The sequence below is a fragment of the Zea mays genome, chromosome 2 (genome assembly GCF_902167145.1).
Source record: "Zea mays cultivar B73 chromosome 2, Zm-B73-REFERENCE-NAM-5.0, whole genome shotgun sequence".
Classification (NCBI taxonomy): Eukaryota; Viridiplantae; Streptophyta; class Magnoliopsida; order Poales; family Poaceae; genus Zea; species Zea mays.
In genome coordinates this window covers 217535139-217547815 of record NC_050097.1, presented here as the reverse complement: position 1 = coordinate 217547815, position 12677 = coordinate 217535139, and the positions used below count along the sequence as shown (strand labels likewise).

Genomic DNA, 12677 nt, shown 5'->3' with positions numbered 1-12677 from the left:
AATCTTACTGTCTCAGTGGAGGTTGCAGCGGCGTCGGGGGAGGGGACGGGCGGGGGCAGCGGCGTCGGCAAGCCGCGGCGGAGGACGGGACGGGCGCGGCGGGGTCGGCGGCGGCGGCGTAGGCGCTGGCGGCGCTCGGGCGGGGCGGCGCACGGCGGCGGCGGCGGCGCAGGCTCGGGCGGCGCTCGGGCGCACGGCGGCGGCGGCGCAGGCTCGGGCGGCGCTCGGGCGCTGGACGGCGATCGGCGGCGGCGCGGGATGAGTGGCCGGCGATGGATGAGTGGCCGGCGGCGCGGGATGAGCGACCGCGCGATGAATAGAGCCTGGGCGAGTGGCCGGCGCGCGCGTTTTAGCCGGGCCCGCCCTAAACCCCGTCGGCCTCCGGACTAACCGACGGGAGTTATTTTATCTCCCGTCGGCTTCGTTATGGCCGACGGTAGTTAATTAACTCCCGTCGGCAACCCTAAAAACCGACGGGAGTTATTTTATCTCCCGTCGGCTTCGTTATGGCCGACGGTAGTTAATTAACTCACGTCGGCAACCCTAAAAACCGACGGGAATTATTATGGCCGACGGGAGTATTCAGTTTTGCTGTTGTGTTCGGGTGTCATGTTGCAGCGAGGTCGGGTTTCTCCGAAGATTAGTTCGAGTGGACTTTGCACAAGCTTCTCCTTGTCGTCATCAACCTTGACATAGAACCACTCCGACTTCCAGCCTGCTGCCCATTTGCTTCGGTAGCTGATTACAGGAAACTTTGTGGTTTTCCGATAGGCGAAGTTATAGCAACCAAAATTGTCGTGCAATCCATCCTTTCTAGCCTTCGTCTGATAATGCAGCTCGTGAACCCGGCAAAAGCTGTCCGCAAATGGCTCCACTGCTTGGCTTCGGAGTGCCCAGATATAAACACTAAGCCTAACGATAGCGTTAGGGGTCAGCTGGTGAAAATAGATACCGAACCTCTTCAGTACCTCTGCAATAATCCCATGTAGGGGGGATCTTAATCCAGCCTTTAGAAAGCTTTTGAAAATAACAATTTCATCCTTCTCCGGCTTTAGGGTAGTCTCTTCTCCCCCGAAGCGTAATAGCTTCTTCTGATTTTCATTAAAAAAGCCCGACTTTACCATCTTGGAGAGATCAGCCTTCGAAACAGTAGATTTCCCGAAGTCCAAGTGGCTGGGCTTGCTTGGCATGGCAATGCGATAATCATCTTCGGGATCAGTTTCCTCAATATCTTCTTCTTCTGCTTCAGCGATTGCTTGTTCTGCTTGTTCTGCATCATCATTAGGGATCTTTTCCGAAGTCACCAACCCGGATCGTTGCATGGCTTCGGAGATGGGAACAGTCTCCGAAGCTTCAGTTTCGCCCCCCTCACGCTCAACCCTGGCGGTAGAACGCACTCTGGCCATTTAATTATGAATTTGTGGAAATTTAATACTTTTTTCTTCCGAAGTTTTTTCTTCTGACGAAGCAGGCTTCAAACTGGAGCTTCGTTCGATTCCGACAGACAAGCTTCGGCGATGGTTAAAAATTTTGGCAGCAAAACAGTGCAAATAGCAATGAATGTTGTGGTAACTTCACACCTACTCGTCTGTTTATATAGTACTGCAGGTAAGAAGGCGAAGCACCAGGATTTTTACACCAGGCGGACACCCGCTCGCACTCGCTGCGTGGTGGACCGCAGAGACCAAACAGTAACTCTGCAAGGTGGGGCTGCTACGCGCTGGGAAATTGAATCGTTTCTCGACAACGAGCTCAGGGAAGGTGTTTTTTAGACCTTCGGCGCTCCGAAGCTTAAGAGACTTTTTTCACGGATCAAGCTTGTTACGAAAAACGATCTAGCACCGCGAAAGGGGCTACTGTTGGATCTATGCTTCGTCGCCGAAGGTCTTCTAGGAAGAAGCGGCTTTCGGCTGAAGCTGTTTGTATGAGATGGCCGAAGGTTCCTCTTCATGAAGCTTCGGTATTACAAACCGACTTAAAGATAGAATGACCTTTTAGTCCATAAAGGTCTGAGTCAATGTTGTAAACTTTTATGAGGGGCATAATTGTAATTCCTCACAGGCTGTGTCCTGTGCCTATAAATAGTGAACAGTATTCCTTTACTGTTCACGCATTCTGGTAATTGCAATCGCATCTTTCGGGAACCAACCTTTGTCAAGGCAGAGGTATTATTGTGTTCAATGATTCAATACATTAAGTAAATATAATATAATTCGTCTATGATTTATTTACCCTTTTATACCCTTTATTTTATGTTATCTTATACAATCTATTAAAATTATATTACGAAGACTTGAGCTTCGTAATTATATTCTCATCAACCTTCGTCCAAGGCTCATTATCCTCAAGGGAATAATGTTTCATGGACGAAGGACGTTAACATTTAACATTTTATGTTGCCTTGTTCTTAATTCATAGCATTTGAGAACAAGTCCCCAACATATTCATTGCGAGGATGATGATTTCGATGATGACTTTGATGACAGCATGCTGCTTATCATTGGTGAATATCGGAAGAGAAAGTTTAAGCAACATAGAAGACATCGAGGTTCGATTTTTGGACATAAAGTTTATGATCGACGTAGGGAAGAAGGTGCTCAGCTATTATTTCGTGATTACTTTGCTGAAAATCCGATATTTCCTGAGAAGTATTTTCGGCGACGTTTTCGGATGAGTTCACGCCTTTTTAAAAGGATAGTTAAAGCTGTTGAGGAGCATGGCAATTATTTTGTTCAAAGAGAAAATGCTGCTGGACTTCGAGGGTTTTCAAGTTTGCAAAAGATTACAGCAGCATTAAGACAGCTAGCTTATGGTGTTCCAGCAGATTATGTTGATGAGTATGTTAGGATTGGTGAAAGTACTGCATTAGAGAGCCTGAGAAAATTTGTAAGGGCTATTTGTGAAGTTTTTGGCATAGAATACCTGAGAGCGCCAAATGAAGATGACACAACTAGATTGCTAAATATTGTTGAGCAGTGTGGATTTCCTGGTATGCTTGGTAGTATTGACTGTATGCATTGGAAGTGGAAAAATTGTCCTACAGCTCTTCAGGGAATGTACTGTGGTCATGTGAAAGAACCAACCATTATACTAGAGGCGGTTGCATCTACAGATTTATGGATATGACATGCTTTCTTTGGTTTACCAGGCTCGCACAATGATATTAATGTTCTGCATAGATCTCCTTTTTTTGATAGGCTTGTTATTGGTGAAGCCCCAGAAGTTTCCTATACAATTAATGGACACAACTACGACATGGGCTATTACTTAATTAGCAGACGGGATCTATCCTTCTTGGTCGACTTTTGTGAAAACTAAGAAGCTTGCGGCTAATTTGAAAGATAAAAATTTTGCTAAAGCACAAGAGTCACAAAGAAAAGATGTCGAACGTGCATTTGGAGTATTACAGGCTCGCTTTGCCATTGTTCGAGGACCTGCGCGGCTTTGGGATGAAGCTACACTTCGCGACATTATGACAGCCTGTGTAATCATGCATAACATGATAATTGAAGATGAACCGGTTGACGACAAACTAAACGACATTGATCTGACAAATGTGGTTTCACGAGCAGGAACTGGGAAGTTTTCTTCTTTTGTTCAGATGCGCGAAGAAATCGAGAATGGTCATAGTCATCGTCAACTCCAGGAAGACCTGATTGAACACCTATGGGAGCGGCGCGGACACATGAACCATCAACAATAATTCATTTTATGTTTCAGCAATAGTCATCGTCAGTAGCTTTATGTTTCAGCAGTAGCTTTATGTTTCAGCATCTTGTGTAGCTTTCTGGACACATGAAGCAGCAACAATAAATCATTTTATAGTCTACGAGCACATATGTTTTTCCAAACGACAGGGCTACTGCTCCCTGATTTGAGATGGGAAACTCTGCCTTTTTCCAAACGACAGGGCACATCATTCAACTTTTTTTGAAGAACAATAGCTTCAGAAAATGCATAATAACAGCATACTAACATCTTTCAGGTCACATGTTTCAGACACTATTATTGAACTAAAATGCATACTGACAGCAGTATATAAAGAAAACCAAACTAAACCAGTAAACAGAGCATAACCAAAAAACATCTATGGTTGTGGACTCCCAAAACGTCGAGCTAAAATCTCCTGTTTCAGTAACTTGAAATACTGTTTGGCCTCATCATCCATCCCACTTGTGTCAGTTTCCATCACCTTTTTGTCATGCTGATCTCTTTCAAGGTCTAGCTTTTGCTTCTCCATCTCTTTTTCAAGTTCAAGCTTATGCTTCTCCAGCTCCAAGAACATGTCATCACGTGCCTTCCGATTGTTGTCTGTCTGCACTCTTGATTCTCTAATTTTTTTCATTTCTTCAATGAATGGATCATAATCATTGTCTTCCCTCTTTCTGGCCCGCAAATTTTCCTTCTCAGCCTTCCTTCCAGGAGGTCTAGAATTGTTAATGGTGCCACCGTCAGTACCATTTTCAGCATCCAAATTTGAGACCATAATGGGACTTTTTATTGATGTCCACTTTGGCTCGTGCCTAAGAACATTCCACACATGGAACAGCGTAAAGGCCTTTTTTCTTAACTGATGGAACGTAGCTTTTGCTTCAGCAATCTAAAAAAATAACATGGCAAACACATGAGATGTTTGTATGGCAATAAAGATATATGAACATAAATAATTTACCTTGTCATTGATGGTCTTTCCACTTTCATTCTTCCTTTCTATGGCTTCGTAGTAACTTTGAAAAAGACTCACTTCTTTTTGGATTATCCCCCACCGATGTCGCAATGATGCACAATTACGATGTGAGTCAAAAGATAAGTTGTCATAATAGTACTTGTGAATTCTTTCCCAAAAACGACCATCTTTTTGATCTCGTCCTGCAATAGCGTCTTTGCTAACATTTAGATAAGCCGACACAAGCAACATGTCCTCCTCTTCACTGAAACTTTTTGATCGACCCTTTGACTTTGTCTGAGAATTCATGTCAGCTGCAAGCGGTGACTCTGAGAATTCAGAATCATACTCCACATTGTCCCCCGACCCTAAAGAATGTAATCCATCTTGGTTAAGCAAATTTGTGAAGTAGTTGCCTGTGGAGGACATGGTACTGCAAAAAAAAGTAATATATAGACATGCCAAGGACCTTGTATCAGCTAATAGGGAACAACTATTGCAGGTGCTGCAAACAAAATCATTCTCATTGAACATATATACCCATCCAGGTGGTGCAAACACAATCATCGTCATTGAACATATGTAAGAATTCAGTCAATGCATACCTATAATCAGGTAACATCCAGTCAGGATCAACAATGCCGGGGGTCGAATGATTTGTAGATGCAGGTGCTGTAACGGGCACAGGTTGTGACATGGTGCTGCCATCTACGGTGTTTCCACGTGATGTTTGGCAAAAACTAGGTCGGCCTCCTGGAATCACACCAATTGCAGCCTTGAGCGAGGACCTGCGAACCTTAGGGGCTTGCCTCGGATCCATTGATGGCCGCAGGGAGTAGGAAGATGCGGGGCAGCAAGATCTGTGCAGATGCCGCAGGAGCTAGTGCAGGCAGGGGCGGCTGCTTGGGGCGCAAGAAGGTTGGTGGCGTTGCTTCCAGGGGCGCAGCAGGGGGATCGGTTGAGGGAACGAAGAAGATGGGGGCGCCGACGCACAAGGAAGGATCGCTCGGGAAACGCAGGGGATCGGGAGGGCACAAGGAAGGAGATGAAGGCCGACAGAAGGAAGGAGATGGGTGCGCTGAATGTTCCGATCGGTTGGATCAAAGGATAGGGCAGTTCTATACGTGTTGTATGTTTGGGACACTAGAGGAGGTGCCCTATCTAGTTTTGATAAAAATTTACAAAATGAAGCATTTGTTGGAGCTATTTTTTTATAAAAGTGCCCTATAATTCAATATACAACACTTGTATGAGGCACTGTTGGAGATGCTCTTACACATACACATGTATAATAAAAGTGTATGTGTGTTTCTACAATTTTTATTTATAAGTATAGAATACAAAATCTAAAGATATACGTGTTCTATTGGCTAGGTAAGGGTGTAAATCTAAATTTAGATCAGATTCAAAATAACCATGGTTCAAATCTTTATTTATGTATATTTTTTTACTTTTTTTTACCATTTAAAATTGTGAGGGAGCAGAATACCATGCAACCGAACAATAAGATAACAGTTTTCGCTTAAATTAATAATCTCTGAAATCTCTTGATTTACATGAAGGTATTCTATTCTAAACAGATGGCGAAGGGCTGGACGGATAGAGTACGGCACGCAGGACTGGCGATAACAAATAATAATATTCAGATACCATAGCTTTCAGACGGGACTCGTCGTCGATCCCGGCCCACGAAGGTTTCGATTGTTCAACAAATTTGACTGGCTTCTGCAGCACAAGATTACGAAGGGATTGCGACTGCGAATGGCTATGCGCCTATGCAGCAGAAGCCAAATGCTGAAATGCATGTGTCTCAGCAGCTCTTAGCATCTGTATATATATTAGCAGACGAACTTTAACAGTTTCAGACATGATGACTGTGTGTAGGTTCACAGCAGCACCCTCCTGCCTCCTGCGTGTGTTCTACTTGGCGTCCTGATGATCCTCCCCCTCCTCTTCCTTCCAGACCGGAAGGATGCCTTGCCCAGCCAGCCTCTTGTAAACCCAGAACACCACGTACTTGGCCGTTACCCTCTTCTCGTCGATCAGGAACGGCTCGATGGTGCTCACCTCGTTGCTGTAGGACGATAGCGCGAAGCCCTTGGGTCCTGCATTGTTTGTTCACGAGATCAGAAGTTTCAGAAAGGAAAAAACAGCACTGGGCATCGAATCGAAGTCGAGTGATTTTTTTTTAGCAGTAGGCACCTGTGAGGTCTCCTTTTGGAAAGAAGGCCCAGAAACAATAAGGGACGTCGTCCTTTATGAAGGATCCCTCTAGCTGCAATCCATGAGCACTAGATGGATCAGAAATCTGCCGGCTAATTTGTGGGAGCGATCTCGATCGAGTTTCCCAGACAATGCTCAGTAAGCTGATTGAGTAGCTAGGCACTGACTAGTGACTACTCACCGTGTTGTTTTCGAAGGCGAGCTGGACCTGGGACACGTCCTCCTCCGCCTCCAAGGCGGCCTTCAGCGGCGGGATGATCTCCTCCTGCATCATCTCCGGCAGCGGCAGCGCCGCGGCCTTCTTCGGCTTGGCCGCTGTGGCCTCCTTATTGGCACCGTCCTTCTTCTTGCTAACTGCACGCAGGAGATCAAAACAGAGCAACAGCAAACGGTTCAGCCTCTCGATCCTAACTGATCTATGTCTCGATCAGCGGACTTATTCAGGACAGGACATATGATGGTCCCGCGACTAGGGTGGCAAGAGTGACGGTACCAGCGGTGGAGGTGGACGACTCCTGCACCGGCACGGCCGAGCAGGAGGCGACGGCGCCGCCGCTGCCGGCGCGCGGGAACGACACCACGAGGGGCGCCGGGCGCTTCCCGAAGAGCGGCGCGAGCGCTGCCGAGCACCTGCACGACGCGTGGCCGGCGCCGGGGGCGCGGCTCAGCCTCGGACTCAGAGCGCGCGAAGGCTGAGGCGCCATGACCATGTGTGTGAGTGTCCGCGCGCGAGGTCGGCGATCGGCGGCAAGCTAGCGACGAACGTACGGCGACGGTTGCGTTTCACGATCGGCGGTGGACGACCGGCAGCATGCGGATCAGTCAGCAGGACAGGAGGAGTACGTACACGTGAGTTGGGACGGACGGGGCCTCGGTTCGACGGTTCCCTGCTTCCCTCGAGTAGTGTAGTGCGGGGCTGCCTCCTCGAGCCCTGTCCACTGGTTCAGTTGGACGGCGCTGGTTTGGCGCCACGCTATCTGCGCAGCACGGGGGGGGGGGGGGGGGGGGGGGGGGGGGGGGGGGGGGGGTGGCTGTGGCTGCCTGTGAACCAGCCGGCTCCGTTCACGGTCCGCGGTCGGAACGGAGGCGGCGGGTTTGCGGCGTGGCCGACGAGCTGCGCGGCCCGTCCGATCACGGTCGACGGCTTAGATTAATCTGAATATCTGAATAAAAGGCATGCTTACCGTCGTTTATTATTGATGGGGGAAAAAGAGGTATTGAACACTTTTGCAGCAATAAAGCAGTGGATAGAAAAAATGTTGGATAGCAATACTAGACCAAATACCACGCTGCGTCGCTGAACGTTGGCCCACCTACAAAGCCAATCACACTCAGGACCATACTTTTTATTTTTAGTGCCAGTCAACGTCGATCCAGGATTAAAGATTGTGCATGTGCTACCAGTACCAGATCCAGCCTTAGGAAGTGGCGGGCCGGTTGACGCTGCCGGCGTAAGGCTGAGAGGCAAATCCACCGGGGTAGACGGCAGAGGCCCATCTCGAACGGCGGTGCGGCCTGTGGCGTGGCCCAGCTCGCTCTTGCCTCTGGGATGATGCTACTGTAGCTAGCTAGTTATTGGTTCATGATCCATTATATTAGTTTATGGCAGATCTGAACTGAAATCTGAATCTATATCTTACTAGGTCTGTGCCCGTGCGTTGCCACGGGAGTAAAAATTTAGTGTGAAACATAGATACGACAAATATTACTATGATATACAAAATTCGTGTGCCAAGGGAAATTTCTCCCTAAACAAAATACAATGCAATGAAACATGTTATACTTTTGCCATGCTACACAAGCTGTAGTTTCACAAAGTCATCGCAAGCAATTCGACCAAGCAGAAAAACTGCAGCACATTTGCTAGAGGTCTACATCGTTTTTGTTTCCCATTTGTCGATTCGACCAAGCACAAAGTCATTATACTTTCCTTCATAACTTGATGTTTAGTAAGCCCTACTAACTATGGTTGATATGTTAGCAGCTATTAAGATATACTCTGTATATGTGCATATTGAGTTGGTCGGACCTGTTCATACTAAGAAAAGAGCCCATATTGTCTTGTATCCACCATAGCCTCCAACAACTACATTCGCCTGACAAAAAAACAGATATTAGAAAGGCAAACTAAGAAGGAAAATGATAAAAACCCACATAAACATTAGTGGTGAGGTTTTAAAAACCTAGCTGCATTTCATACAATCTAACATCTAAAAAATTTATAAGGTTTCGATATCCAAATAATCCTCCTTAAGGGTTTGACTAACAAGCAGTTTCTTAGCTGCCACCATCTTCATCACCATCAGCTTCAATTTTTCTGGTCGCATCATATGTTAATCGCATCGTATGGAACCTTTTAGGGATTTGTTCTGTCAGTATATCAGTGGCTATTTCAGTATATCAATGGGCAAATCAAAATAAGAGGGAGTATAACTCTCCATTTGCATGTGTATAATCGACTTCCAATAGCAAAGCCTTAGGGAAGGTGCCACAAGTTAATTTAAACTAAGGGTTTGTATAGCTTCAGACCCAACTCCTTGGTGCTAGACGTCCTTAAAACATCTTGATTTCGATTTCATTTTGAACTAAAGACTCAAACCACTACATTTTAGGCCACAAACCCCAAATTACGTAAGAATCTAGGAGCTAGATCAAGTATCTCCTTAGCAACGGGAAAAAGAGACATGGTCAAAGTACCTTCCCAAGTAGACTTCCAAGAAAATGGAAATATTGCAGATGTAGTTCATGAATCAATCCTGATCCTGGGTTTGGGTACAAAAGATGATCAGCAGTCTCCTACAAAAGGAAAAATCAAGTATTCCAAAAGAAGCACGTGAGGCCTCATCCAACTGTAAAGCGATACTACAAGTACATATAATAGCTATTCCACCAGAGCAATTCTGTTTGTGACATCAAAATAAATATATTTGTGAACCAGCATTCTACTAACTTAGTACTCCCTCCATTCTTTTTTATTTGTCACCGATTAGTTCAAAAATGAACTAAGGAGCGACAAATATTCTATCTGAAAAATAGTTATGATGTATGCACTCTTTGTGACAGTTCAGAACATGACATTATTTTCGTTCAAATTTTTATTAGCTTATTAGTTAACAAGTACAAGCCAGGAATGGAATGTCGTATCCCAGTCAGAGTTACTACAGGGATTGCAGCATGCTTGAAAACAAGGTGCAGCCATAAAAACACCCCCACCCACCGAGTCTCCCTCTTGCAAGAAATAATAACAAGGAAGAACTCTTGCAAGGAACAACTTGGTATTGGATTAGCAGCACACATGATGAAAATTCAGCTAACGGAATATAGGTCTCCTGACACCGAGTCTCCCTTTTTTCAGTATGTGCTTCAATCAACTATATAGAAGGGAAAACAAATCTAGTTCTCTAAAAAGAAAAGGCACGGAAGATTTCTGAACAACCCTTGCGTAGCCTAGGATCATGCACTCTTACTACAGACCATTATATGTTTAATTGTGAATAAGTAAATAAATATCTACCAATATAGAATGAGATATTCCACTCAATAGCTTATCATATTACCTAGAGCATACACCATACAGGAGAAATGCTAAACCATTTCTCTAACATTATATGTTTGTCATGTTTGAAGATTTTAGTTGTGTGTGAAGGGCGGGCCTGGTGCAGCGGTAGAGCCTACCGTCTGTAACCGGAAGGTCCCGGGTTCGAGCCCCAGCCTCTGCATATTATGCATGTAAGGCTTGGCGCTTAAAGATACCCTTCCCCAGACCCCGCACAGTGCGGGAAGCCTAGGGCACTGGGTACGCCCTTTGTTTTTTTTTGGTGAAAAGCAAAGAAAAAAGAGCATTTCTCTACTAACGAGTCTGTTTATTTTAGTACTGATGAAGATGATCATCTACAAACTTCACTCAATGCAACTAAAGTATGTCCAGTCTTAACATGCTATCACGTCTCGAGAAAAAAAGTTCTCTGCATGTGAGGATGAAGGGGCCAATAACATAGAGCGGGTTGTTGCTGGAGCAATCCTAGCTGACAAGTTAATCTACAAAAAACAATCAGTTTGTTTTCTATACATGTTTCAAATGTACTCGTTCATCAGATTTACATGCACACTAAGAATAAAAGATATTTTATAACTTGTTAAGAAATCAAGATTTGTCTCAATTCCCAGAAGTTATCTTAAAGAGTTACCATGATTGTACCAGGGTTCACACCCTAATTGTAATCGAGACTTTTAAAAGTTTCAAATAGTTATCAATTTGCAATTAAGATTTCTGGCAAGCTGTTCAAATTTGTCTAATTAGAGCAAATTTCCAACAGTAGACAAACATTGTTTAGCCGTTAAAAGGTTGATATTTCCTTTCCAAGCATGTTGCTTCATGAAAAAACAAAAACCAGCACCCACCTCGCCGGAGGAAGAACATGCCTTCTATCTGAAAACGTACTCTAGTAAAGAATTGAATACTCGGAACTTAATCTTGAAATATCATAGATACTTCTGTTAGAAAGTTAGGCATTTTTAGTTTTAATTTAATCCAGATAATCAGTGCGATATATGTGATGACATGTATGTGCATGTGTGTATAACTACTCGCATAAGCAGTAAACAGCAATGAAACATGCATAAATACGAAGAACAGAGTGTACCCAGCGGAGGGACCGATGCTCAAGGCACCAGTGGCTCCATTCACACGAGACATCTCGTGTGTTTGTTCGATGTAGCCGTACGAAGTCGGTGCAGGAAGATGTACGCAGTGCAGTCCCTCGAACGGTCGCCGGGAAGAAGAACAGCAACACGCGTCAACTTGGGAAGGCGACGAACAGCAAGCTGTGGACGATCACGCGAGCAGTCGCGAAGACGCTCCCCAAAAATCTGATCGCCCGCACACCCGTGCAAGTGTATCTCTGCGGCCGGTGATTTCGGAGGCCTGCTCTCCCACTCTCTCTGTGCTCGCAGAAGATGGGACGAGAATGTGTTGTTTGCAACTCGCGTAAGATGATTCGCCTGACTGGAAGAGCCCTCTCTCTCCATTCTTATAGGCGGTCAGAAGAAGGGAGAAGGACAACGGACAGAAACGGTCGCGCATTAGAGCTGGAAACTGACGACAGTAACTGACGTCCGTTACTAGCCATAAGACAGGAAACAGACGGTTATTATGACGGTCATCACTCCAGGCAAAATGCGCAACCGTTTGAAAGGAATATTCAGACCAAGCGGCGCGCGCGCGCGCGTGTGGCAGTCCTTCATCCTTTTCTCAACTTCTCAATAGATGCACCAATGGTCCACCTATTTAAGTTGATTGATTTGTCCTTTGAACTTCCAATATGGTACTAAATAATTAGTACACCATAGCATTAAAGTGGGCCATTAGCATTGACTATTATTGAATATTAATTTGGGCCAAGCCCACATTAATCCAACAATCCCCACCAAATGCTAAGTCACACAAAAAAAACTCTCATCATCTCAAACGTTTGATATACTGGTGTTTCGATGGAGACTGTTAAGTTGAACATCCACCTAGAACTTAGACTACACTTGACCACAACTGCACAATGGACTAGGCCTTGAATTGGCAGTTTTGCGTGGAATGAGTTTCATCTAAACTCTTTACCAGTACTAGATTGCTGAACGCATCCCCTCTGGTTGGAGCATATAAGTCAAACTCCATAGCCTTTCATGGGTATCTAGAAACCACCCAGATCTCATAAACTGTGACTAGCAGTTAACCCATATAGGTATGTTCCTCTAAAGATATTCTGTAGGACAACATCTTTGCTTCACAAAGCCA

The 12677-nt window shown here is 45.2% G+C and overlaps 1 protein-coding gene and 1 pseudogene across 1 annotated transcript; one reads left to right on the top strand and one right to left on the bottom strand.

Moving 5' to 3' along the window:
* The first annotated feature begins 2487 nt into the window (after nucleotides 1–2487).
* Nucleotides 2488–3797, top strand: LOC109944398 (uncharacterized; annotated as a pseudogene).
* A 2502-nt stretch (nucleotides 3798–6299) lies between these two features.
* Nucleotides 6300–7877, bottom strand: LOC100275810 (Glyceraldehyde-3-phosphate dehydrogenase A). The gene is made up of 4 exons (NM_001149805.3): nucleotides 7383–7877; nucleotides 7071–7243; nucleotides 6869–6941; nucleotides 6300–6771 (listed from the first exon to the last, which is right to left on the bottom strand). Exons 1-4 carry the CDS (start codon nucleotides 7597–7599, stop codon nucleotides 6587–6589), a joined length of 648 nt encoding a protein of 215 aa, NP_001143277.1. The 5' UTR covers nucleotides 7600–7877; the 3' UTR covers nucleotides 6300–6586.
* Between the last annotated feature and the right edge of the window lie 4800 nt (nucleotides 7878–12677).